Source organism: Thyridium curvatum (genome assembly GCF_004353045.1).
Source record: "Thyridium curvatum strain D216 chromosome Unknown NODE_78_length_193489_cov_84.258686, whole genome shotgun sequence".
Classification (NCBI taxonomy): Eukaryota; Fungi; Ascomycota; class Sordariomycetes; order Thyridiales; family Thyridiaceae; genus Thyridium; species Thyridium curvatum.
In genome coordinates this window covers 83555-106710 of record NW_022156833.1, presented here as the reverse complement: position 1 = coordinate 106710, position 23156 = coordinate 83555, and the positions used below count along the sequence as shown (strand labels likewise).

The following is a 23156-nucleotide window of genomic DNA, read 5'->3' as shown; positions in this document are numbered from 1 at the left end:
AACACCATGAGGAGATTGAAGGAAAACACCTAAAGCATGTAAAGCAGTGATGCAGGAGTACCTAAGTATATGGCTTGAAGTCGTCGTCCAGCCTACATCAACGGTCCGCTTCATTTATTCGCCAAGATCACCCGTTTTTGAAACAAGATCCAAAAACGTGCTAAGGAGCCCTAGTGCCTCAGGCGATCTCCAACATTCAAGTTTCGAGCAAAAACAGGGAGCCGTGGTGGGTGGGACGGCGCAGATCCTGTTGACAGGGGTGCAGGAGTCCGGCCCTTGCTTGAATCCAACCGACATGGCTGCCACGGTCGTTATCGACAGCCTCCCATGCTCTCCCGCGCCCCCGTGATCCATCACCGGGTGGGAAGGGAACTCTTATCCCGTAAGTGGTCGTAGCCACAGCTATCTGTTTGAGTATGATCGCATCCATTGCCTGGCCGAGAGATAGGGTCATTGAATGAATGAGAATTGGAGATTGGATCACGGCCGATGAGGGAATAGTCCGTCCGTTGTGTGTACTTGTAGGTATGTAGTCGAGACAGAACGAGCTGTCATATTTGCGACGGGTGAGCTTGATTGTGCATAGCATCTCAAGCAAGCATCGAGTCCATCAGCATGCATTGCCAACTTCTCTCTAACCGCCAACACGCAATTTCCCTATCTACCTGCTGCGGACACGAACAAATGGTAGGTCTTATCTCCGGTGCGCGCCCTGCACTGCTTATCAATGATGCACCTGTGATGTCGCCGGTTCATCATCTGCCTGCACCAGCCCGGAACTCTAAAGCCCAATAGTAGTCCACGAGGATGCGCGTTCTCTGGTAGCGGCGGAGCCGGGCCTCGCGCCAGCATGCGTTTGGATGACACAGTCGCATGCATGCCAGGTTCCTTGGACACACATGGTCGGCCACTAATGCACCTCGTTCTCCGATGCATATATGGTCCTTGGCAGCCAGGCCAGACATGTCTAGTACCAACTTGAGCTCCGGAAGGGATAAGATAGCTAAAAGAATTCAATGGTCAGGTCTGTTCCACGGACGCACGCGCTGCACAAAGTTGATACAACCAGATTCGTCACCGATTGACACGGAACGGTCTCCTGTTGCTTCAGGACAACCCGGACAGCTGCAGCTGGGTGTTGACTCTGACGATCCCCAAGGCCTCAAAACATCGATCTTCTGCTGTCATGTTTGATTATGACCACCATGACGGACCCTCCCAAGCCTCCTGAATGCCCACCTTTGCTGTCAATGCACACAAGGCACAACACTGACCTTCCTACTCTATCTTATCTCATGTACAGTACCGTTTGTTCCGCGAGTCCCCGTGCAATACACCGTCTGCCGTTTATGATGATTTATCCGAAGGCGGTTCGGGAAGCAGCCTGTAGCCTGTAGCAGAGTTCAAGCCGATAGCCACCAAGTCCATACGGAAAAACAAGGAGTTGTTGGCTGGTTGGTATGCATACCTTCCAGGCTGACTTTGCGCTTGCAGGTCGCGTGAGAAGCCATCGTGAGCTGTTGATCCTTGCCATGACTTGCGCAGATCGAAGCAATTTTCCGATCGCCATGGTTGGCGGTCTGGGAGAGGGATTTCTCGAGCTCTGTTTACATTGGTTCGGTGGAAGCGGAAATTGGCCAAAGCCAGGGTCAAGGAACAGAGCGACTCGAACAAAATACATGCAACTCCTCCAATAGGTACTGTAAGTACCTCAGTACTTTGGGTACCACCCTCACCAAAAAGGGCGCGGCAGTCCCAAGTTGGGGGGCAGTTTAGTGTCCCACACGCTGGCGCGGGAGGCTCCCCTAATGAAATAGGCTCTCCCCACCACCGCCACCAAAGGGGTGTGATTTGGAGATACAGAGAAGATTTTGTGACGACGAGGCACATACAAGTACCTTAGGGTAAGGTAGTTAGATGTGCTTGACATGGGCTTGACCAAGCACTCTCCCAACTCACCTGGAGGTCGTTCGATCAGGCAGTGTACATAGTGATTCAAGTTGCCCTGGAGCTGTTCTTTCGCACTTCCAGACTCTCAACGGCCCTCCGTCTACCGATCCATCGATGTCCACCTTGGTCCCATTAAAAGAGCTCGAGACGAGAAGGCGATGTTTCTGCCGCCCCTGGCTGGCCCGGTACCTGCTGCAACTGCATCCGCACCCGCCTGTACCCACACCTTCATCAGCACCCACACCAGCACTCTAGCACAGCACCAGAGCTACTGCTACTTGAGGCGGGCGGGCGCACGCAATCTCCAAGACACCCGCACCCGATGCTTCCCACTGGTCCAGGCCTCGACAGAGACCGCACCACCAGCAGTCACACTCGCACTTGCAGATACACCAGCCCCAGCCACCACCTCCGACTACCTCTCACTTTTGGCCTTACTTATTAGCACCTTTTTTGCGGGCAAGACAAAATTGTCCACTGCGCACCCCGATGCGAACCTTCGAGCCTCAATTCTTCGACAGTTGTATCGGTCCGGGTCTGCCAGTGCGACTGCTCAGCATTGGAGAGTGTGGGGGAACCGATTTCCAGTCTTATCCCTCTCACTCTTTCCCATCCGCTCGTTGTATTTTTCTTTTGCCTCTCTTTTCGGAGTCCACCCAGACCCGGTCTCGTCCAGCGTCGATTTGTAGTCCGTCTCAAACAACGTCCTGACCAGACTGCCTACGTGACACGAACAGGAGACAGGAGGGAAAATAAGGTGGCAGCCCCCCCAGCTGGTGCCCCTTGACGACGTCTCTGGAATGCTGAGGCGTTCTTCCGGCTCCTCGGACGGCGACGACTCTCCTGTCAGAACCCCCAATGCTGTGCCTGCCAATGCGCATGACCTCCTAGACAGTCGCGACGCTACCGCCGCGCCCAGCCTGTCCAGCGCCCACGAGAAGCGACTCCCGAGACTGTCGACAGACACCAGACCCTCCTCGGCCAGAAGCAGGAGATCCGGTAATTTCAGTTGGAAACCTCGCCAGCACGATGACTCTGCCGACAACCTCTCTCTGAGCCCAAACACCCAGTCGCCCTCGCTTCTCTCGCCAGTGCTGGGCGCGATGCCCTCACCCGTGCCCTCCCCTGTCGCAGACATGGAGAAACCGTCCGAGCTCAAGCCTCAGAGCCGGCGGCCCGGCTCTCGCAATCCCTGGGGCATCTCGGTCCTCACATTCGTGACCGCCGTCGTCGGCATTGCCCTGCTCGGCGCTATCGTTCACTCCTCATTCAACCGGCAGCTCGACCCCAAAGGCTGCCGCATGTCCTACATGATGCCTTCCTATGCCAAGCTCAATGATTTCGATACTGAGCACACGCGATTTGCCAGCAAATACTCGCTCTATCTGTACAGGGAACAAGGCATTGATGACGATACCAAGGTATGCCACCCGTCCAATGGACCTCATGATCGGGGCGAAAAAACATGCTGATCGAGCTTTGCAGTTGAGAGGGGTTCCTGTCCTCTTTGTCCCGGGCAATGCTGGGAGTTACAAGCAGGTTCGACCGATTGCCGCCGAAGCTGCGAATTATTGGCACGAAGTTGTGCAGCACGACCATGCGGCACTCAAGGCTGGTGCCAAGAGCCTCGACTTCTTCTCGGTAGACTTCAACGAAGACATTACCGCTTTCCATGGCCAAACAATGCTAGACCAAGCCGAGTATTTGAACGAAGCGATTCGGTACATCTTATCTCTATATCTTGATCCCCGAATGTCGGCGCGAGATCCCGATCTCCCCGATCCGACCTCCGTTATCATCTTGGGGCACTCCATGGGCGGTATCGTAGCTCGTACGATGCTCATCATGCCGAACTATCAGGCGAATTCCATCAACACTATTCTCACGCTGTCTGCGCCGCACGCCCGAGCACCCGTCACTTTTGACGGGCAGATTGTCAAAATCTACGACGCCATCAATGACTACTGGCGCCAAGCTTACTCGCAGCAATGGGCAAACAACAACCCGCTGTGGCATGTGACTCTTGTTTCAATAGCCGGAGGCGGGCTCGATACCGTGGTCCCGTCCGACTATGCCAGCGTCGAGTCGCTCGTTCCCGAGACTCATGGTTTCACAGTGTTCACCTCGACCATCCCCACGGTATGGACCAGCATGGATCACCAAGCTATCCTCTGGTGTGACCAGTTCCGAAAGGTTATCGCAAGGGCTCTGTACGAGGTTGTGGATGCAAATCGCGCGGCAAAGACAAAGCCGAGGGCAGAGAGGATGAGGGTCTTTAAGAAGTGGTTCTTGACCGGGATGGAGAACGTTGCCGAGAAAACCGTTCCAAACAAGGAACCAAGTACGCTTCTCACTTTGGAAGACAATTCCAACGCTATCATTGCGCAAGGAAAGCGCCTGATCTTGCGCCAGCTTGGAGGACATCCTGAGGTTCGCGCACACCTTCTACCCATCCCTCCACCTGGATCTCCGGAAGGAAAACGCTTCACCCTCATGACCGATCAAAGACTGGACGAGGCTGGAGAAACCGGACGCCTGGAGGTCCTATTTTGCAGCGTGTTTCCTTTGCAACCTGGCCAAGCTGGGGTCCTGTTCCCGATCAAACTTGACCTCTCCCGGGAGAGCACTGGCTCCGCCCGGCTCGCCTGCAAGAACGCCGCTTCTGATGCAGTCCTCCTACCAGCATCAACTCGTGCGACACGGAACCCTTTCTACTTGGCCGAGGAACCAGAGATTGCTCCGTTTTCATACCTGCAGTACGATCTTGACGACATCTCGGAGCACCAGTTCGTCGCCGTCATCGACAAGGCCAATGCGCCAGCTCCTGGCTTTGTCATTGCCGAATTCAGTGACCAGACACAGTCACACCGAACAAGGCATATCAGCCTGCGCCGGCTTCTAGCATTTGGCATGAAGCTTCGGCTGCCCAATACGCGCCCCATGGTCACCGAGATCAGCATCCCCTCCCTGACGTCCAGTCTTCTCGCCTACCACTTGGAGATCGGGCACCAGACTTGTGGCGACCATGCAGAGCTATTTGCGCCTTTGGTCAGGCAGTATCTAACGGAGCCGTACGAGTCGAAATACTTTGTAAATGCTAGACATGAGAGCGTAAGCCTGCACGGCGTAGCGCCTTACGTCCCTCCGCCCATGAAACCCAAGGATTCCGACGATGGCCTGAGCTTCCAGTTCTGGACCGACCCAACATGCGATTCTAGCATTCACGTTAAGCTCACTGTTGACGTGCCCGGGAGTCTGGGCAAGCTGGTCATGCGCTACCGCACCGTGTTCGCTGCCTTCCCGCTGCTGATCGTAGCGATGGTGCTGCGCAAACAATTCAGAGTGTATGACACGACCGGCGTCTTCATTTCGTTCTCGGAGAGTCTCGACTTGTGCCTGCGGCAGTCGATCCCGCTGATGCTTGCATCTCTCACCTTTCTCTCCTTGTCATCTACAAGTCCGTCGTCCGAGCCTTCAACCGGCTTCTGGCCCTGGAGCAACGGGACGACAGCAGCAGTGAACTTCCACCAGAATGATCTCCTGGTCGGGACACAGGATCCCTTCTTTTGGTTCTTGACCCCGCTCATCGGCATCATCTGTGTCGGAGTCTGTGTTGTGCTCAATTATGTCACGTTGATCCTGACGCAACTGCTCGGCTCCCTATTTGCGATTCTGAGTACGCGGCCGGCCTGGATCCGGAACGATGACCGCCGCCGGGTACCCGTTGGTGGTTTCATGGCGTCATCGGTACGACGGAGGATGATCACCATGGCGGTGCTCTTCTTCCTCGTCTCGACGTTCATCCCCTACCAGTTCGCATACCTCGTTGCATGCTTGGTTCAGCTGATCACGACTGTTCGGGCACAACGGATCGCCTATGAGATGCGCTCTAACGCAAACTACAACTTTTACAACTACGTCCACTCCATCTTCATCCTCATGCTTTGGGTCCTTCCCATCAATCTACCTATCTTGGTTGTCTGGGTCAGAAATCTGGCAGTGCATTGGCTCACACCCTTCTCGTCACACCATAATGTCCTATCGATCGCCCCGTTCATCGTCCTCGTGGAGGCTCTGACGACAGGCAAAATGGTGCCCCGCGTGACGAGCCGTCTGCGTCATATCACCAGCATCCTCCTGTTCGGGGTTGCCATGTGCGCCGCAACGTACGGTGTCTCTTATGCATATGCTCTGCACTATCTCGTCAACCTGACTGTGGCCTGGATTGTCGTGATCCACTCCACCACCGACTCATGGTCTTTCGCTGGCCTGAATACTCTATTTGGCGACGTTCCCGACGATCGAAAACAGGGCAAAGCGCCATGATGGCCAGCTGTCTCGGAGCTCCCCAACTGGGGGAGCGCTGATAGGACACGATCAATCCCTAGTTCACGCAACACTGTGACCTGAGCCCGCAGCTGTTGACGACTATGCAACACGTTTCAAGTTTTACTTGATCAAGACATAATACCAATTCATTCATGTACATATATTCGCTACTCTGGTCGGCATAATCGTCCTCACGGTCCCCGTCTGAACGGTGGAAGCACCTGATTATCACGCAGTTCGCCCCGTTCTAGAGGCGAATCAATCGGTCAACCGCCACCGCCTCGCACTCATCAACCCCTATTTCTCTATCAATCCGCCTCATCAATCATGAGTGGTGCCCGCACCTTTCCATTGGTTTTCGAACCTTGCCTTGTTATACACTTTTCAAGATTTTCAGCAGCCACAGACAGGGCTGTATAAGAATACGGCGTACGGCGACTTATGGGCATTGGGAGGCTTCCCTACTTTTCTTTTTTCCATCTTCATTTTCTGGGCACAGCGAGCAACATCGTCCTTTTTTCTTCCCTTTTCTCATCTTTTCTTCGGCCCGATGCATCATCCATGGGTGCATGTGGTGGCTAATTGATGTGTCTTTGGTATTGCTGCGGAGGGGAGCTATGTGCACCGAATGGGTCTACTAAACAGTAATGTCTTGTATTCCACTGCATACAAGGAGATGGGATGGATAGCTTCAGGAAAGTACGACTTGGCCATTACGGGGAAGGGGGGTTTCCTTGGAGCCACAGAGGCCCAGGCAGGGTTTTAATCGTGGTGATAGATACCTAGGTAGTATCCTCTCCTCCCTCCCCCCCTCTTTGTGTCATATACACATCTTGCATGCTTCGAATGGAGGCTTTGTTCTGCACACGCTGTAGAACAAGTCGTGGTGCATAATCGCATGCTTAGAATATCCCGACCGGATGACAATAACATTGAGAACATCTTGAAGCATATAAAAACGAATCTTGCCGGTGATATGCTACGTGTGACAGAAGATTCGAAGACAGCAACGCATCAAGGGAATGTTGTATATTAGTCGCGTGAAGAAAGTTTATCCTCATCATGAACGTTACCCATCTCACTATGGGGAGGGAAACCGAAACCGTACGCCTCATTTCCCAAAAAAGGAAATAACAAAACACAAAAGGGGTATGCTGTCATCTCTTCCGCTCCATGCCTTTCTCACCTGCTATTCTAACCGCTCCGTCAGAGACTTCATCACCCGCGCGTAGAACTTGGCGGCGTGCGGCCGGGGAAACGTGATCTCCTCCACCAGGTAGTCCGGCAGGACCTCGATGAGGGCCCGGTCCCGGTTCGCGTCCAGCTGCGGCTTGTACATGAACTGCGCCTCGTCGTAGTCCTCCTTTGCGCTGTCGTTGCCGATGGTCAGCTTGAAGTGAAGCGCTGCCAGTCCAGGTTAGCTTTTTCTCGGGTCCCTTTCCAAGTCTTAGATTACAAAACTTACTTCCGTTGCGCCCAGTCTGGATGCAGTCGTACACGTCCTGCTCGCTCTCGCGCTTCACACCCCGGACGATGAGGCCCGTCAGGTCGCCGTACAGGATCTCCTTCATCTGGGCCGCCTGGCTGTTGGCCTGCAGCGCCTCGCGGGACGCGGCCGCGCCGGCCTTGAGCGCGCTGCCCGGCACTTTCATCTCGGAAGATCGGGCAGCGGCAAGTTTCGTAGACAGCGACTTGATCTCCGTCTTGGCGTCGGAGAGCGAGCTCGTCAGCGAGGTGATGTTGGCCTGCAGGCTGTCGACTTTGGCTTCGCTGGCTTCCAGCTGTTTCTTGAACCGCTCTCCTTCCCTGGCTAGGTCGCGTTGCGTGGCAAGCTCGGACTTGAGACTCGCGATCAGATCGTTGTATGCTGTCTCTCTAGTCAGTAAAATGGGATTCTTGGTAGGATCTGGATGAGATTCGAGCTTACCCTTGGTCTTATCGTCTCCTTGCTTCTTAAGCCTGTCAAAGTTCCGCTCGGCTTCCTTGACGCCGATATCCCTGAGGTCCCGGTACTTCGCCTCCAGTGCATCGTATTTCCTTGTCAGGTCGCCGAGCCGCCGGCGGACGGCCGCGTCACTGCCCTCAGAGTCTACGACGCCGGACCGTCGCCGAGCCGCAGGCTGTTTCCGCTGGACAGGCTCGGGCTCTGGATCTTCCTCCGCGGGTAGCGCTTCCATCTGGGTGGTTTCTTCTTCTTGGTCGACGTCCATAGCGTCCGCCGGCTGCTGCGTTTCCGGTATCTCGGTCTCGTCCGCGGCCTCGGGTTCCTCCTGTTCCAGAGGCGGTGCTGGCGCAGCCGGTTTGCGACCTCGCCTGGCGGGCGCCACACCAGCGGCCGGTGGCGCAGCCCTTTTGGGACGGCCACGGGCTCTGGGCGCCGGCTTCGTGTCGTCGCTTTGAGGCGGCGAGGCCAGCGACGCCGCTGTAGCCTTGCGGCCGGCCCTGGGCGCTGCCTTTGGCTGCACGTTGGTCTTCTCTGCCAGGACCTCCCGCTGTTCCTCCTCCTCCTCCTCTGCGGCCCTCTCTACCGCGGCGGCAACCCTGTCACTGGCGCGCCGGTTCGATCTCTGCTGCGTCGGCTTCGTGACCTTGTTGGCCGCCGCGGGGCGGCCGCGCGTCTTCTTTGCTGGCGGCATCTTCTCCTTTACCGTTGTTGTTGTTGTGCTTGTTGATTTGGCTTGCTTTGCGGCCGTCGCGCGTGCAGCGCGTACACCTCCCAAGTCGTCCTCCGAGTCCGAGTCCACTAGTCCAGCCAAGTTCCCGTGGATTCTGGCTCGCGCCATTTGCCGGCGCAAAACAAGAGGATGAGCCTACGTTTGGGTGGCTGTACCGTGTCGCGCAGTGCAAGTAGTCGCGATTGTGTCCCTTTGTTGGTCGCAATTGGAGTTGTGTGATGATATCTGCAATCGATGGTAGAATTGTGGGAGTGCGGGGGGTTACCAGTGACGGAGAAGATGTATGCTCCAAAGTCGCGTGGTCTTATTAATGGTTTGACACGGAAATTGAGCCCAGGTTGGGTATATCAGGGATGTGTTTTGGGCGTTTCCTCATCGGGAAGAAGGTAAACAAAGGCCTTGAAGAAGGCTAGTGGTACTTTCTACTTGATTAGATATCTATCTTAGCGGGGTTATGTGCTTATCGGGTCTTGTGGGGCCCACTTGGTGCTCTCAGCGAGTCCCGACCGAGGTCGCATTTGATTGCGTGTAGAGTGGCGGAATACTGGAGGTTAGCACGCTGGCGCGGTGCAACACCACATCAGTGCTTTGAGAGATTCCCGGTCTCTGGGGAAAGTCTTCACGAATTTTTTGGGAAGTGTGTGGTTGCTTAGACTTCAACTCTTTGGGAGGCTGGTCTCTGCACATCATAAGCACCGTCAAGGCTGCATAGTCTGTGAACACAATCACGGATTAGTGTCCAACCACCTCCCCTATCTCGCTCGTCCTGCATCTCTTACAACGTTATTGGGTTCCTTTGACTATATCGAGGCCAGTTGTAGCCCACGATGGGTGATCGAAAGAGAGCGGGAGACTATCTCCTGGATATTGCCCTCTTTGCGGGCATGGTAAGTGTCTTCTTGGTCTTTGTGACAAGCCACAGAAAAATGATACTGACCACTTGGATGGCAGACCATAAGTCTCGTCTACCTCACCAGGAATATCCTCTCGACCTTCGCCAGTACGATGGGCGACCCCGAGAAAGAAAAGCACGAGCAGGCAAAAGTAAAAGCGCGCGCCAATCTACAACGCATACAGAAGTCTCGAGGAGCAGACCAGGCTGGTGGCGACGGGGCCGAGGACGATGGGCAGGTTCAACGGATCAGCGACATAGAGCTCAATGAATACGAAAGCCAGGTCGCACTAGACGTCGTTGCGCCACAGGACATCTCGGTGGGCTTCAATGACATTGGGGGCCTGAATGATATCATCGAAGAGCTAAAGGAGGCCGTCATCTATCCTCTGACAATGCCTCAGCTCTATTCTCACGGGGGATCATTACTCTCGGCACCCTCTGGTGTTCTCCTCTACGGCCCTCCTGGGTGTGGAAAGACTATGCTGGCCAAGGCAGTGGCGCATGAAAGCGGCGCATTCTTCATCAACCTGCACATCTCGACTCTGACGGAGAAATGGTACGGTGACTCGAACAAGCTCGTTCGCGCCGTCTTCTCGCTCGCGCGCAAGATGCAGCCGGCCATCATCTTTATCGACGAGATTGATGCAGTTCTCGGCACGCGGAGGAGTGGCGAACACGAGGCTAGTGGTATGGTGAAAGCAGAGTAGGTTAAAATTTCCAATATCCGCGGACGATTTGGCTTCTGTGCTGACTACCTGAAAGGTTCATGACCCTTTGGGACGGCCTGACGTCGGCCAATTCAGCTGGCACACCTTCCCGCATCTGCGTACTAGGTGCCACGAACCGCATGCACGATATCGATGAGGCCATTCTCCGAAGAATGCCCAAGAAGTTCCCAGTGCCTTTACCCGCTCGGGACCAACGCCGTAGGATCCTGCAGCTCGTTCTGGGCGACACCAAGAGGGATCCGTCCTTTGACCTGGAGTATGTGGCCAAGGTCACGGCCGGGATGTCGGGAAGCGACCTGAAGGAAGCATGCCGTGATGCGGCCATGGTGCCCATGCGAGAGTACATTCGCGCCCACCGCTCGACCGGCCAGGCCATGGGCATGGTTGACCCGTCAAAGATCCGTGGCCTCCTGACCGAGGACTTCTTTGGGCGGAAAGGCGGCGGCACAGTCATTGATGATAATCGCAAGCGTCGGGACTCTACTACCAAGACGGTCACTGCCAAATCCTCCGGGGACGAGTATGAAGACGTCGAAGATGACCACTTGACGGCTGCGTCCACTGATTAAGTGGGCTTGATATGATGTCCCCCTTCAACAGAGGTCGGATAGACTGCAAGTTGACATTCCCTCCTCCTCCCCCTCTCGACTCAGCATTCATCCTAGTTGGCGTTTTGGTAGCGATGATGGATTGTTTGATGCTTACTTGGTAACTTGGTGCAAGGCCGTCACGCGACATAGAAGGGAAATCAAAGCGGGATCATAGACCTACCACTATACCCTTGTTCAATACTTGCAAGGCACTGGGAACTGTTACATATGTATGGATCAATTGTACAAATACATGCCTCATTCATTTCATCTCATTGCCACTTTACAACCTGGGCAGTGCTCGCTCAATGTACTTTATCTTTTATCTAACAACTTGATATTGATATCTGTTAAACGTTGTCGCTTGCTTGGACGCGATTAGTAGCGTTGAAACAATTGCCGGGGCCTTTTGGGTGTTTCCGCTTAGCGGGCAGCGATGGGCGAGCACGTCATTTTGCTCCCCACAAAATGTCGGGCAACACCCGATGACAGGTACATGCTCAACGTATGGAGAGTGCTGTGAACTACCAAGTCACCAAGCTCATCAGCCTAGAACAATCCCACCACCTCCGTTCATCGGATTCAGGCTTTTTACTGGGCACCCGCATGACTCCCACGCACCCTCAGAAGAGCGGTCGGGCGGGGAAAATGCAGTGGGTTCTAGTGGAGCGTTGGACGCTGCAAGGGCCCTGAAGCTGTCGCATACGCCGCCCGCCTTCTACTATCACGCACGCATCACCAATGCCACACAGATTTCTCTTCTGCATTCTTTTGTCAGACTCCAATTGATACCAACGTGGTCTGGTTACTCGGTCACTACATCTGGCGAACAGGTTACCTAGCACTTTCAATTCCACAGCCGACGACACTGTCCCTTGGCCATTGTGCTGCTGGCATTGGACCGATCCGTCAGTCTTTTCCCCGCTCTCAGGACATTTCGCCGCTGCCGGCTTTGAGTCACCGACAGCCGCCGACCGAGATCATGTCGACACCGCCAGAGACCGGATCAGGCTCAAAGCCCAGCATGGCGAAGAAGGCCTTTGGCAAGGTCGATCTCGACGGTCACAACCTTCCGCCCTCGCCGGCGCCCTCCAGCCCTTCCAATGGCCGCCGGCGCTATGCCCTCGCGACCGAGCTGGTTTACACCGACTCCAAGGACCAGTATGGAGCCTCGAGCATTCCCATCTACCAGTCCGCCACCTTCAAGCAGTCTGCCGCAACGGGTGGTGGTGAATATGACTACACACGGTCCGGTAACCCGACGAGGACGCACCTCGAGAGGCACATGGCCAAGATCATGAATGCCACACGGGCTCTCGCCGTCGGTTCCGGCATGGGTGCGCTCGACGTAATCACCCGTCTCTTGAGGCCCGGCGACGAGGTTGTGACTGGCGATGATCTCTACGGCGGTACCAACCGTCTCCTTACGTACCTGGCCACGAACCAGGGCATCGTTGTCCACCATGTTGATACCACCGACGTCGAGAGGGTCAAGGAGGTCATTTCCGAGAAGACTGCCATGGTCCTCCTCGAGACGCCGACCAACCCCCTGATCAAAATCGTCGATCTCCCCTCTATTGCCCGGCAGGCGCACGAACTGAACCCCAAGGCTCTCGTCATCGTCGACAACACCATGCTCTCCCCCATGCTCTGCAACCCCCTCGAGCTCGGCGCCGACATCGTCTACGAGTCCGGCACCAAGTACCTGTCCGGCCACCACGACATCATGGCCGGCATCATCGCCTGCAACGACCCCGCCATCGGCGACAAGATGTACTTCACCATCAACTCGACCGGCTGCGGCCTCTCCCCCAACGACTCCTTCCTGCTCATGCGGGGAGTCAAGACCCTGGCCATCCGCATGGAGAAGCAGCAGGCCAACGCCCAGGCCATCGCCGAGTTCCTCGAGAGCCACGGCTTCCGCGTCCGCTACCCGGGCCTCAAGTCGCACCCGCAGTACGACCTGCACTGGTCCATCGCCCGCGGCGCCGGCGCCGTGCTGTCATTCGAGACGGGCGACGCCGCGCTGTCGGAGCGGATCGTCGAGGCGGCACGCCTCTTCGGCATCAGCGTCAGCTTCGGCTGCGTCAACAGCCTCATCAGCATGCCCTGCCAGATGAGCCACGCCAGCATCGACGCCAAGACTAGGGCCGAGAGGCAGATGCCCGAGGACCTCATCCGGCTGTGCGTCGGCATCGAGGATGTCAACGACCTCATTGATGACCTCCAGCGCGCAGTAAGTTTCCAAGCTCGTCATGCCATTGCATATATATATATATATGCCGTAAGAAAGCAACTAACATGAAAACCTCTCTAGCTTGTCCAAGCTGGCGCCGTGACGCTGACGATCGACGGCTTCCACGCCAACAATGCTACCCAGTCTTCTTCCGGAAGCGCATCATCATGATACTGTTGCTAGCTATCATCCTGAAAAGAAGGAAGAAGAAGAAGAAGGATCCACAGACCAAGAAAACTGTATTCATGACAAACTGATTTGGAGTTTTTGGAGGTTTCTATTCACGGCACGGCATCGGTCAACAGGCGCATGGCTTCTACCATATTCTTTTCCATGAAAACCGAAAACCAAAGCATTAGAACGGGCAAAAGGCTTTTTCTCACTGGGACAAATGAACAAAAATCTGCATTATATGAGCAGTTGAATGATAACACTGAAGCTTGATATGATTTTATTTTATTTTTTTTCTTTACTTTGAATGATGTGATGTAGACAAAATGGAAGATGCTGATAGTTGTCAATCCTGTGATGCACAAAGAGGCTCCCGGACTCCATATTCATTCTCCAACACAAAAAAAAGCAGCAGTTCCTCCCTTCCCTTGTTCGTCCTATATACCAAGTCTCAAGTCCAGACCTCAGTCGGCGAGGCATCTACCCTAGGAGAAGTCGAACCGATCAGGAAGCACGACCGGGGCCACAAGAGTCCAGGTGTACATGCCGTAGCAGACCCAGGCGCTCACAATCTTGACCCACGAGGCCCAGTAGGTGCGGCCCACGGTGGCAAAGTCGCCGTCGCGCGTCGAGTCCTCGTAGTTCATGGTCAGCAGCGTGGCCACCCACGCCGTGGCCAGGAAGAAGATGATGTGGAAGACGGTGTAGTTGTACTGCGTGCGGCCGCGCTCGTCATCGCCCGGGGCGGCCGCGCCGTTGCCGTCGCTGTCGTCGTCGTCCTCGAGCAGGGCGTCGGCGGGCAGGCTCCCTTCCTCGACGGCGCGGCGCAGGGCCTCGGCGCGCATCTCGCGGCGGCTCGTGGGCTGCTGGGTGACGAGGTCGTGCGAGTCGTCGTCGCCGTCGGAGTCGTCATCGGGCAGGCGGATGCCGCCGCGGCTGTTGCCGAGGCCGAAGCTCTGCGTCGCGGCGCGGGTCGTGGTCCAGGCGACGGTGAGCATGGTGACGATGGCGCCGATGACGACCGAGGTGGTGCGCGTGCCCTGGGCCAGGAGGAGCGGGTTGCAGCGCTTGTCGGGCGACTCGTCGGGCATCATGGAGACGGCCGACATGGTCAGGTAGGTGCAGTAGACGGCGACCATGGCCGACTGGGCCAGGCCGGCCTTGGGGTTGAACTCCTGAACCGCCGGGTGGACCGAGATGCCCGACACGAGGACCCAGAGGATCAGGTTGATGGTGATGGCGGCCTGGTTCTGCGAGCAGCCGCCCTTGGCGAAGAAGATATACTGGACGATGGTCATAGCCAGCGAGCCCACGTACATGCCCAGCGTGGATCCGATCAGGACGAAGCGCCACACCCTGGAATCAGTGTCCTCGATCTGCTGGAGACAGTACTCGGCCCAGGTGTGCGCCAGGTCCACGAGGAGAATCAGGCCCAGAATCAGGAACAACATGGCGCAGAAGAAGGCAATGTAGTTGCCGTAGAACATGAAGAACTGATCCGGGATCAGGAAGGACAGGACGATGAAAGCGAGCCAGGCGATGATCTTGGGGCCCCAGAAGCCGTTCTGGAGAGCAGCACGAGGCTGCTTGGAGGACGTGACCCCGAAGAGCAGTCCCGCGAAAATGAGATGGAACAGACCGAGCGCAAAGTTGATCCGGTGGACGGCGGTCCATCCATAGCATTCACCCGTCGGGCAGTCGATCTTGACATAGTCCAACATCAGATGCTGCAGCTTCTTTATCGCCCAATCCGTTTCCATAATCCATGCTAATATCGAGTTCACGAGCAGGATTAGGGCGTAGCCGATACGGGTCGCGACACTACACAGAGGAGAGAAGGCGATCGAGTTAGCAACATTACGGGCTCTCCGGCTCAAGAGAGACGAGCAACAGCAGCCTTACCTGTTTCCGCATTTCCCGCAGGCGCTGCACACCATCGAGCAGGTCGCTGCACCGCAGCAACTGGCTCCGAACGACATGATCTAGCCAAAGGATGAGCAACCGAGATCTCGAATGCGGTGCAATGGGAGAGATTGTACTCACTGTGCCGATGCTTGGCACCGCCATGAGCGGCAGGGAGAGAAGCGCTCCCATGGTCTCGGAAGTGTTGCGCTCAGACGCTGAAGAGTACGGTTGTCTATCAAAGCAACTTGCGTGCAGAGCTCGTGTGAACCGTTGGTGACGGAATGAGTGTTTGGAGGGGATGATTGATGCTCGGGTGACCGATTTCGAGAATGCGCCAACTTTGATCCCCAGCCAGTCTGCCATGTGCCCCGTTGTAGCCGCCTGGGTGTGGCGGTTCGGCACCATTACGTAGTGCGCTAAAGCGTGCAAGGCAGGTAGGACTACAGCACCCGCAGCGCTGGAGTGGGGAGCCCAGGCCTTGGGAAACACACCTACGGTGTGAACTTAGGGGTACCTACCTACCATTATTGCACGGGGCGGGTCCCGATGGGCCCCCTCCTGTATCGGAGTCTCGCTGACGTTAGTTACCGATGGGCCAATGGGATAGCGTTAAAACCAAATCCTATCTCTGGACCCTCTAGTCATCCGGGGGTTATCAGGAGGACTGGACCCGGACCCGTCGAAAGTCATTGTGCAACTCAACTGTGCCACTACCAGAGCATATTATCTTGGTCGGCCTCCTTCGCAGAGTAATGCATTCCGAGCACGATTCCTTGTGTCAGATCTGCGACATGCTCTCTCCCTTGCACTCTGCTTGGAATTATTGACACTCGCACCCGATCCCTCGATGGGACCGATATCTCCAACTCAACTCGATGACTGACCCGAATCGGCGGCACTCTCCGATGATATTTGACCTGCAAGCTCCGATATGATCTTGGACCATAACAGAAACAACAACGACAGAATGGGCGAAGGACGATCTAGACGGGCTCGCATCATCTCGAGCGTGGCTGCGACGGCTATTGCTCTGGCATGCGGCTCGAATGTGAGTCTTGTTATCATAAGCCTCCTGATGGAGGCCCCGTCGCTGACTGGCGTGTCCGTGATCAGTATGTCTACTCCGCGTGGGCACCTCAATTCGCCGACAAGTTGCAGCTCTCAACCACACAGAGCAACCTCATCGGCCTTGCTGGGAACCTCGGCATGTACACCTTGGGTGTTCCAACCGGCATATTGATCGACACACGAGGCCCGCGGCCTTTTGTTATCGTCGGCGCGGTGCTCCTGGGTCTCGGTTACTTCCCTATCAAACAGGCCTTTGATGCGGGATCTGGATCGATACCCACGCTGTGCTTCTTCTCGTTTCTGACCGGTTTCGGCGGCTGCATGGCCTTCGCAGCCTCGATCAAGACGTCGGCGTTGAACTGGCCTCATCACCGCGGTACTGCGACGGCATTTCCCCTGGCGGCTTTTGGCCTGAGTGCATTCTTCTTCTCGCTCCTCGGCCAGCTGGCCTTCCCAGGGAATACTGGAGGCTTCCTCTTACTTCTGGCCCTCGGCACCTTTGGCATCCCTTTCTGTGGCTTCTTCTTCCTGAGGGTATTGCCGCCTAGTTCCTATCATCCTTTGTCGGATGCTCCGGACAGTCATGATCCAGTTGAATCCCAGCGACTGCGCAGAACTTCCTCCCAGGAAGCAAAGCCGGTCCGGCACGGGCGTCTCTTCGTTGAACCTGGTATGTCCGAATCTACAGCACCCGAGACATCCTCAGAAGCCCGCGCCTCGCCGAGCCATCATCCGACCAGTGATGCCCTGGCCGATGTCGAGAGACAAGCTATTGAGGAAGAGGAGGAAGAGATGGACGAGACGTCGTCGCTAGTCTCGAAGTCATCATCCCTGCCTGGCGAGGTGTTAGTGCAGAGCAGTGTTGATTTAGATCGTTCTCATCGTGTAGACATCCGCGGCTGGCGTTTGCTGCGTAACGTGGAGTTCTGGCAGTTTTTCACCATCATGGGCCTTCTGTCTGGTATAGGACTCATGACCATCAAGTCAGTACATCTTGTGTTGTCGGGAAAGCTAGTATTCGTCGGGGTGCTAACGTGACGAACAGCAACATCGGCCACGATGCCAATGCTCTTTGGAAGCATTACGACAACACTGTCGACAACACCTTTCTTGTCACCCACCAGCAGATGCATGTTTCGATTCTGTCGGTCGGTAGCTTTGGAGGGCGGCTTCTCAGTGGTAAGACGATCACTCTTCCTCAGGCAGCTAGCATGATTAATGGGATCAAGGCTAACTTCAGTGTACAGGCGTTGGTTCTGACTTCATAGTGAAAAGGCTGCATGCGAGCCGAGTTTGGTGCCTCGTTCTTGCTTCTGGCATATTCTGCTTCGCACAGTTCTGTGCCATCACCATCACCAACCCGCATTTTCTCGGCCTCATCTCTGGATGCTCAGGCCTGGCCTACGGCCTGCTGTTTGGCGTCTATCCGTCCATCATTGCTGAGACCTTCGGTATCCACGGCCTGTCGCAGAATTGGGGCTTCATGACGCTCTCACCGGTTCTCTCGGGCAACATCTTCAACTTGTTCTACGGCATTGTGTTTGACAGCCACTCAATTGTGGAACCGAGCGGTGACAGGAGCTGTTTGCAAGGCGTGCAGTGCTACCGAAATGCATATCTGGTCACGCTCGGGGCAGGCTTTGTAGGTATTGCCGTGACTTTGTGGGCCATTCTGCACCAGCAACAGGCGCGTGCGAGAGAAGAGGGCAAGGGTTTAGCTGAGGACTAGTGGCGACTTCGGAACGTCTCTTTGGACATTTATCGAAGCTTGCAGAGCTAACGAGTAGAAACCAACAACGCCCTTTAGGGTTTCTTGTTCAGCAAAGGTAGCGAGCGGGCTTACATGGGACCTTGGCTTGGATGCAGATCAATATTGCTCACTCCAATGAGCGGAGTTTCGGGAATATCTAGATAGAATAGATGGGGAAGTTTGAAATTAGAGGTCAGTGTTGACCTCTGTGTGAATATCACCAGCAGATCACAGGTCAATTTGACTGTAATACACTGATTCAACTTTATTACTTTTCATAGTTTCGGTCTCTAGTCTTTGTTGCTTCAATGGCAAAGGAATTATAAGCAAGCAATGATTATTGCCTTCCTCTAGCAATTTGATGAATATCCATGTCAGGCTTTTTGTTATGCGCCAAGTTCAGGTGCATGTGCGCAAGCCTCAACCATTGCCCTGGGATAAACAACCTTGGAACCTTGATGAAGATATCAGATCTAGGCACATGGTATCTATCCTTGGCAGATTGGGGCAATGCTTGACATCAGGTCGAATTGCTAGAAAAGCACACCTCTTTCACCAACCCTGATGTGTGTCCACGATCGAGTTTGCTTCTGATTGGACCACTAAGGGGAAAAGGGGGCGCACTACGGACCAACCGGGTGCGCCTCTCCAGGGCGTGCTGCATCGCGGCAACTGCCTAGCGCCCCTGAATTGGATCCCCGTTCATGGATTGATGATCCCTGTAGGAAAAAAAGTGTCCGGCTGTGACGCGAGCGCGACTAGGGATTGCTGTACGTAGACTCGAGCAGTCTAATTGACATTGAGGACACCGCACCTGTTTCCAAAAGAACCAGACAACAGCGATACTTTGAGAGAGTCCTGGCGCTTCTCTCTCAGCCATCTGGATGCTTTCTTGTCCGTTCATTATTCCTCTTGCCTCTCCCAACCAGTCATTCCTTTTCAATCCCGTGTCTTTGATGGACAGCACAGCGTGACTTGCACTCTGCTCCGACGCCCGCAGATTCGAGTCCTCACCCCGCTGACGAAAGAGGACATCCCAGGCGGACAAGATCCGTCTACACGACTGGCGCAATGGTGTCGTACCACCGGGCCATCTTCATGGCCATCGCCGTGGTGTTCCATATCGTCTACTTCTTCTCCATCTTCGACATCTACTTTGTCAGCCCCATAGTCTCAGGCATGCGCTTATTTGAGGTGGAGAGGCAAGCTTCAGCAAAGGCGCCCGCCGATCGGCTTGTTCTCTTCGTCGGTAAGTCTTAGCACTCTTGGGCGCACGGGCAATACGTGTTGCCGTATTGCCAGTACCAGGAAACTTACAGAGTCTAGGTGATGGCTTGCGCGCCGACAAGGCATTCCAGTTCCACCCAGAACCGCACCCGAAGACGGACGCAGACCTTACGCCTCGACCGCTGGCTCCTTTCATACGATCCCGGGTACTCGAGCATGGTACCTTTGGAGTTTCGCATACTCGTGTACCAACCGAATCAAGACCCGGCCATGTTGCGCTCATTGCCGGACTCTACGAGGATGTCTCTGCCGTGGCTACGGGATGGAAGCTCAACCCCGTCAACTTCGACAGCGTGTTCAACCGCAGCCGGCATACATGGAGTTGGGGTAGCCCGGATATCTTGCCAATGTTCCAGCAGGGAGCCGTCCCAGGTCGCGTTGACGCGCTGACCTACACCGCTGAAGATGAGGACTTTACATCCGACTCCACGATCCTTGACTATTGGGTGTTTGACCATGTCAAGGAAATGTTCGCCGAGGCCCAGAAGAACCAGACACTTGCCAACGCGCTGAAGCAGGACAAGACCGTCTTCTTCCTTCACTTGCTCGGATTAGACACCGCTGGCCATGGGTTCAGGCCCTACTCCAAGGAGTACCTGAACAACCTCAAAGTGGTGGACCAGGGTGTGAAGGAGGTTACCGAGCTAATCGAGAAATTCTACGGCGATGACAGGACAGCCTTTGTGTTCACAGCGGACCATGGAATGACCGACATGGGAAGCCATGGAGACGGGCACCCTGACAACACAAGAACCCCCTTGGTAGCGTGGGGTTCTGGTATCGCCAAGCCTAGGGTTTTCCCAGGCTCGGTTGCGCCAGGGCACGACGAGTTTTCGTCAGACTGGCATTTTGATCATGTCCAGCGGCACGATGTAGAGCAAGCAGGCATCGCTGCGCTGATGGCATATCTGGTTGGTCTTGAGTTCCCTGCGAACTCGGTGGGAGAACTACCCCTGCCCTATCTCGCAGCAGGGATCGGCGAGAAAGCAGAGGCATCCTTGGTCAATGCGCAGGGTATCCTCGAGATGTACAGGGTCAAGGAACAGCTGAAAGCTACCGCTCAGTTGAGATTCCGTCCATTTAAGCCCCTGAGCGGGAGTGGTACAACTGCCGATCAACGCGTCGCAGCAATCAAGGCGCTTATCCGGGCCGGCAACTTTGAGGAGGCGATCGAAGAGTCGGATGCCCTCATTAAAGTTGCGCTCGAGGGGATGAGATATCTACAGACCTATGACTGGCTCTTCTTGCGCGTTCTCATCACTGTCGGCTACCTCGGCTGGATGGCGTACGCCCTGACAACTGTCATTGATCTTCACGTACTGCACGGAAGGATGCAGCCTAAGAGGACGCCAGCCGGGATCGTCGCATTTTCATCCGTCCTTGTCATTCTCTATGCATCATTCGTTGTGTCCCGCTCACCATCGTCATATTATGCCTACGCGTTCTTCCCCGTCTTCTTCTGGGAGGAGGTCTACGCCAGACGTCCGAGTTTGTTGCAGGGCCAGAAGGAGCTTCTCGGTCAAATCAAGTCTGCTCCGGAGGTCCTCTCCTTTCTGTTTAATGCTGCTATCTACATTGCCGTCATCGAATCCTTGGTAAGTATCAGATGGACTCTTGGGGTTGAACATCGTATGCTCGATGCTAACTTAGATTGGGTAGGCATTAGGATATATCCATCGAGAGATTTTCACGGCCATATTCATCATCAGTGCCTTTTGGCCGACTGCTTATGGCTTGTCATTTGTCCGAGAGCATCTCGCACTCGTTGGTCTTTGGTTCATCTCCTGTCTATCGATGAGCACTTTCACTCTTCTCGCTGCCGTCAAGGTCGAGGACATCAATCTAACGTAAGTGGACTCGGAGTGACCCTTAGGCTGGATGCTTTCTAAAAATCCCTTCTTGCAGTGTATTTGGAGGTGCCCTCATGACCCTCGTTGGCATTTTGTATCTCGTGTTCGAAGACACCTTGCTGGCTGGCACCTCGTCGGCGAGGAAAGGTGTCCAACAAAAGAACCATATCACCAGGACAATTGTAGGAGTTCAGATCGGGCTGATAGTTCTTGCTACCATCGTAACTCGCTCCAGCGCACTGTCATTGCAGGCCAGACTGGGGTTGCCTCGTGGTAACCAGATTGTTGGGTGGCTTGTCCTAGGTAAGTCTTTGCGGTTGAGGCCCTCAGGCGCATCGAGCCGGCTTCTAACTTTGTCGAATAGCCATTTCACTCGCGATGCCCCTGGCGTACCGGGCCCAGCAAAACAACCATTACCTGCACAGGCTGATGGTCATCTTCCTTACCTTCGCCCCGACGTTTGTCATTTTGACCATTTCCTTTGAAGGCTTGTTCTACTTGGCTTTCTCTGCGACGCTAGTGGCCTGGGTTCATCTCGAGCATGCCGTCTCAGAACTGTCGACTCGCAAGTCTGCATCGGGTGTCAAGGCGATGGCAAAGACCGAAAAGGTCTCGAGTCCCTTCCGTGCATTGGGCTTGCAGGATGCAAGAGTAGCCCTCTTCTTCTTCATCTTGCTTCAGGCAGCCTTTTTTAGCACGGGCAATGTGGCATCCGTATCGGCCTTCAGCTTGGAGAGTGTCAACAGGCTTTTCCCAGTCTTCGACCCCGTCTCCCAGGGCGCCCTCCTCATGCTGAAGCTCATGATTCCGTTCGCTCTCATCTCGGCCAACCTGGGGATCTTGAACATCCGTCTCGGGGTCGCGCCATCCGCGTTGTTTATGTTGGTGATGGCTATCAGCGATATCCTGACGCTGTACTTCTTCTGGGTCGTGAGGGACGAGGGCTCTTGGCTCGAGATTGGGTCAACGATTAGCCACTTTGCCATTGCCAGCGGAATGTGCGTCTTCTTGGCGATGCTCGAGGGCGTCAGCGCCATGTTCATCTCTGGGGTAGAGATCGAGCAGCAGCATGGATTAGTCGTGGAAGCCGACACGACAGTGGGCAAGGTGTCGGTGGAGAAGTCTAACGGGAACAGTGCGACGCCCAAGTCAAAGTCGAAGTCGAAGTCGAAGAAGACGTGATCCGGGAGAGGCGAGGGTTGTACCTTGGGGCGTCATAGTGAGGTGGTGGCTAACATCACCTACCGTCTCAGCCACCCCTTTTCACATTTTGAATGTTGAGCATGCGCAAGCAGCTGCGCTGCGCGTCTCTGGTAGGATGAAGTACCTGCTACACTGTAACGATTAGACACCAGTTCATGGATAGATATTGCGTGCAGCATATGCTACGCCGAATAATAAGACGTAATTTACATATTCTCTGTCTCTCATCGTTGTGGTAGACGGATATCTCCGTCGCCATAACTCTCGCAGCTCCTGAGCTCACCGAATGCTGAAGACACAGGTGGAACTACTAGTGTCGATTCGACACACATCGAGGCGTGAAACGGCGTGGGTCAAAGTGGACAGCAACCTCGGCATTTCCTTTTTGGAAGCAGTTCAGACCTGTCTGGGAAAAAAAAGCTCATGGAAAGCTTCTGTTCCCCGCGTAGTGGAGCAGACTATGTCACCGGTAGGCCAGGGGTATGTCAGATTTTCTGGGTACTTCTTCAATACCAGACA

At 55.0% G+C, this 23156-nt stretch overlaps 7 protein-coding genes across 7 annotated transcripts; 5 read left to right on the top strand and 2 right to left on the bottom strand.

Annotated features, from left to right (window-relative positions):
* Window positions 1-2750: 2750 nt before the first annotated feature.
* E0L32_010078 (uncharacterized protein) lies at window positions 2751-6276 on the top strand (the record flags this gene model as incomplete). Its single annotated transcript, XM_031132657.1, has 2 exons — window positions 2751-3371; window positions 3436-6276. The coding sequence occupies 2 exons, from the start codon at window positions 2751-2753 to the stop codon at window positions 6274-6276; spliced, it is 3462 nt and encodes a 1153-aa protein (XP_030990172.1).
* A 1192-nt stretch (window positions 6277-7468) lies between these two features.
* Window positions 7469-9062, bottom strand: E0L32_010077 (uncharacterized protein; the record flags this gene model as incomplete). Its single annotated transcript, XM_031132656.1, has 2 exons — window positions 7469-7683; window positions 7745-9062. 2 exons carry the CDS (start codon window positions 9060-9062, stop codon window positions 7469-7471), a joined length of 1533 nt encoding a protein of 510 aa, XP_030990171.1.
* Window positions 9063-9781: 719 nt separating this feature from the next.
* E0L32_010076 (uncharacterized protein) lies at window positions 9782-11146 on the top strand (the record flags this gene model as incomplete). Its single annotated transcript, XM_031132655.1, has 3 exons — window positions 9782-9841; window positions 9906-10552; window positions 10612-11146. 3 exons carry the CDS (start codon window positions 9782-9784, stop codon window positions 11144-11146), a joined length of 1242 nt encoding a protein of 413 aa, XP_030990170.1.
* Window positions 11147-12149: 1003 nt separating this feature from the next.
* On the top strand, window positions 12150-13574 carry E0L32_010075 (uncharacterized protein; the record flags this gene model as incomplete). The annotated part of the gene is made up of 2 exons (XM_031132654.1): window positions 12150-13403; window positions 13485-13574. 2 exons carry the CDS (start codon window positions 12150-12152, stop codon window positions 13572-13574), a joined length of 1344 nt encoding a protein of 447 aa, XP_030990169.1.
* Window positions 13575-14059: 485 nt separating this feature from the next.
* On the bottom strand, window positions 14060-15884 carry E0L32_010074 (uncharacterized protein; the record flags this gene model as incomplete). Its single annotated transcript, XM_031132653.1, has 3 exons — window positions 14060-15342; window positions 15477-15522; window positions 15618-15884. The coding sequence occupies 3 exons, from the start codon at window positions 15882-15884 to the stop codon at window positions 14060-14062; spliced, it is 1596 nt and encodes a 531-aa protein (XP_030990168.1).
* Window positions 15885-16446: 562 nt separating this feature from the next.
* E0L32_010073 (uncharacterized protein) lies at window positions 16447-18276 on the top strand (the record flags this gene model as incomplete). The annotated part of the gene is made up of 4 exons (XM_031132650.1): window positions 16447-16527; window positions 16593-17530; window positions 17593-17726; window positions 17795-18276. The coding sequence occupies 4 exons, from the start codon at window positions 16447-16449 to the stop codon at window positions 18274-18276; spliced, it is 1635 nt and encodes a 544-aa protein (XP_030990167.1).
* Window positions 18277-19368: 1092 nt separating this feature from the next.
* Window positions 19369-22616, top strand: E0L32_010072 (uncharacterized protein; the record flags this gene model as incomplete). The annotated part of the gene is made up of 5 exons (XM_031132649.1): window positions 19369-19546; window positions 19624-21179; window positions 21244-21431; window positions 21490-21737; window positions 21799-22616. The coding sequence occupies 5 exons, from the start codon at window positions 19369-19371 to the stop codon at window positions 22614-22616; spliced, it is 2988 nt and encodes a 995-aa protein (XP_030990166.1).
* Window positions 22617-23156: the final 540 nt, after the last annotated feature.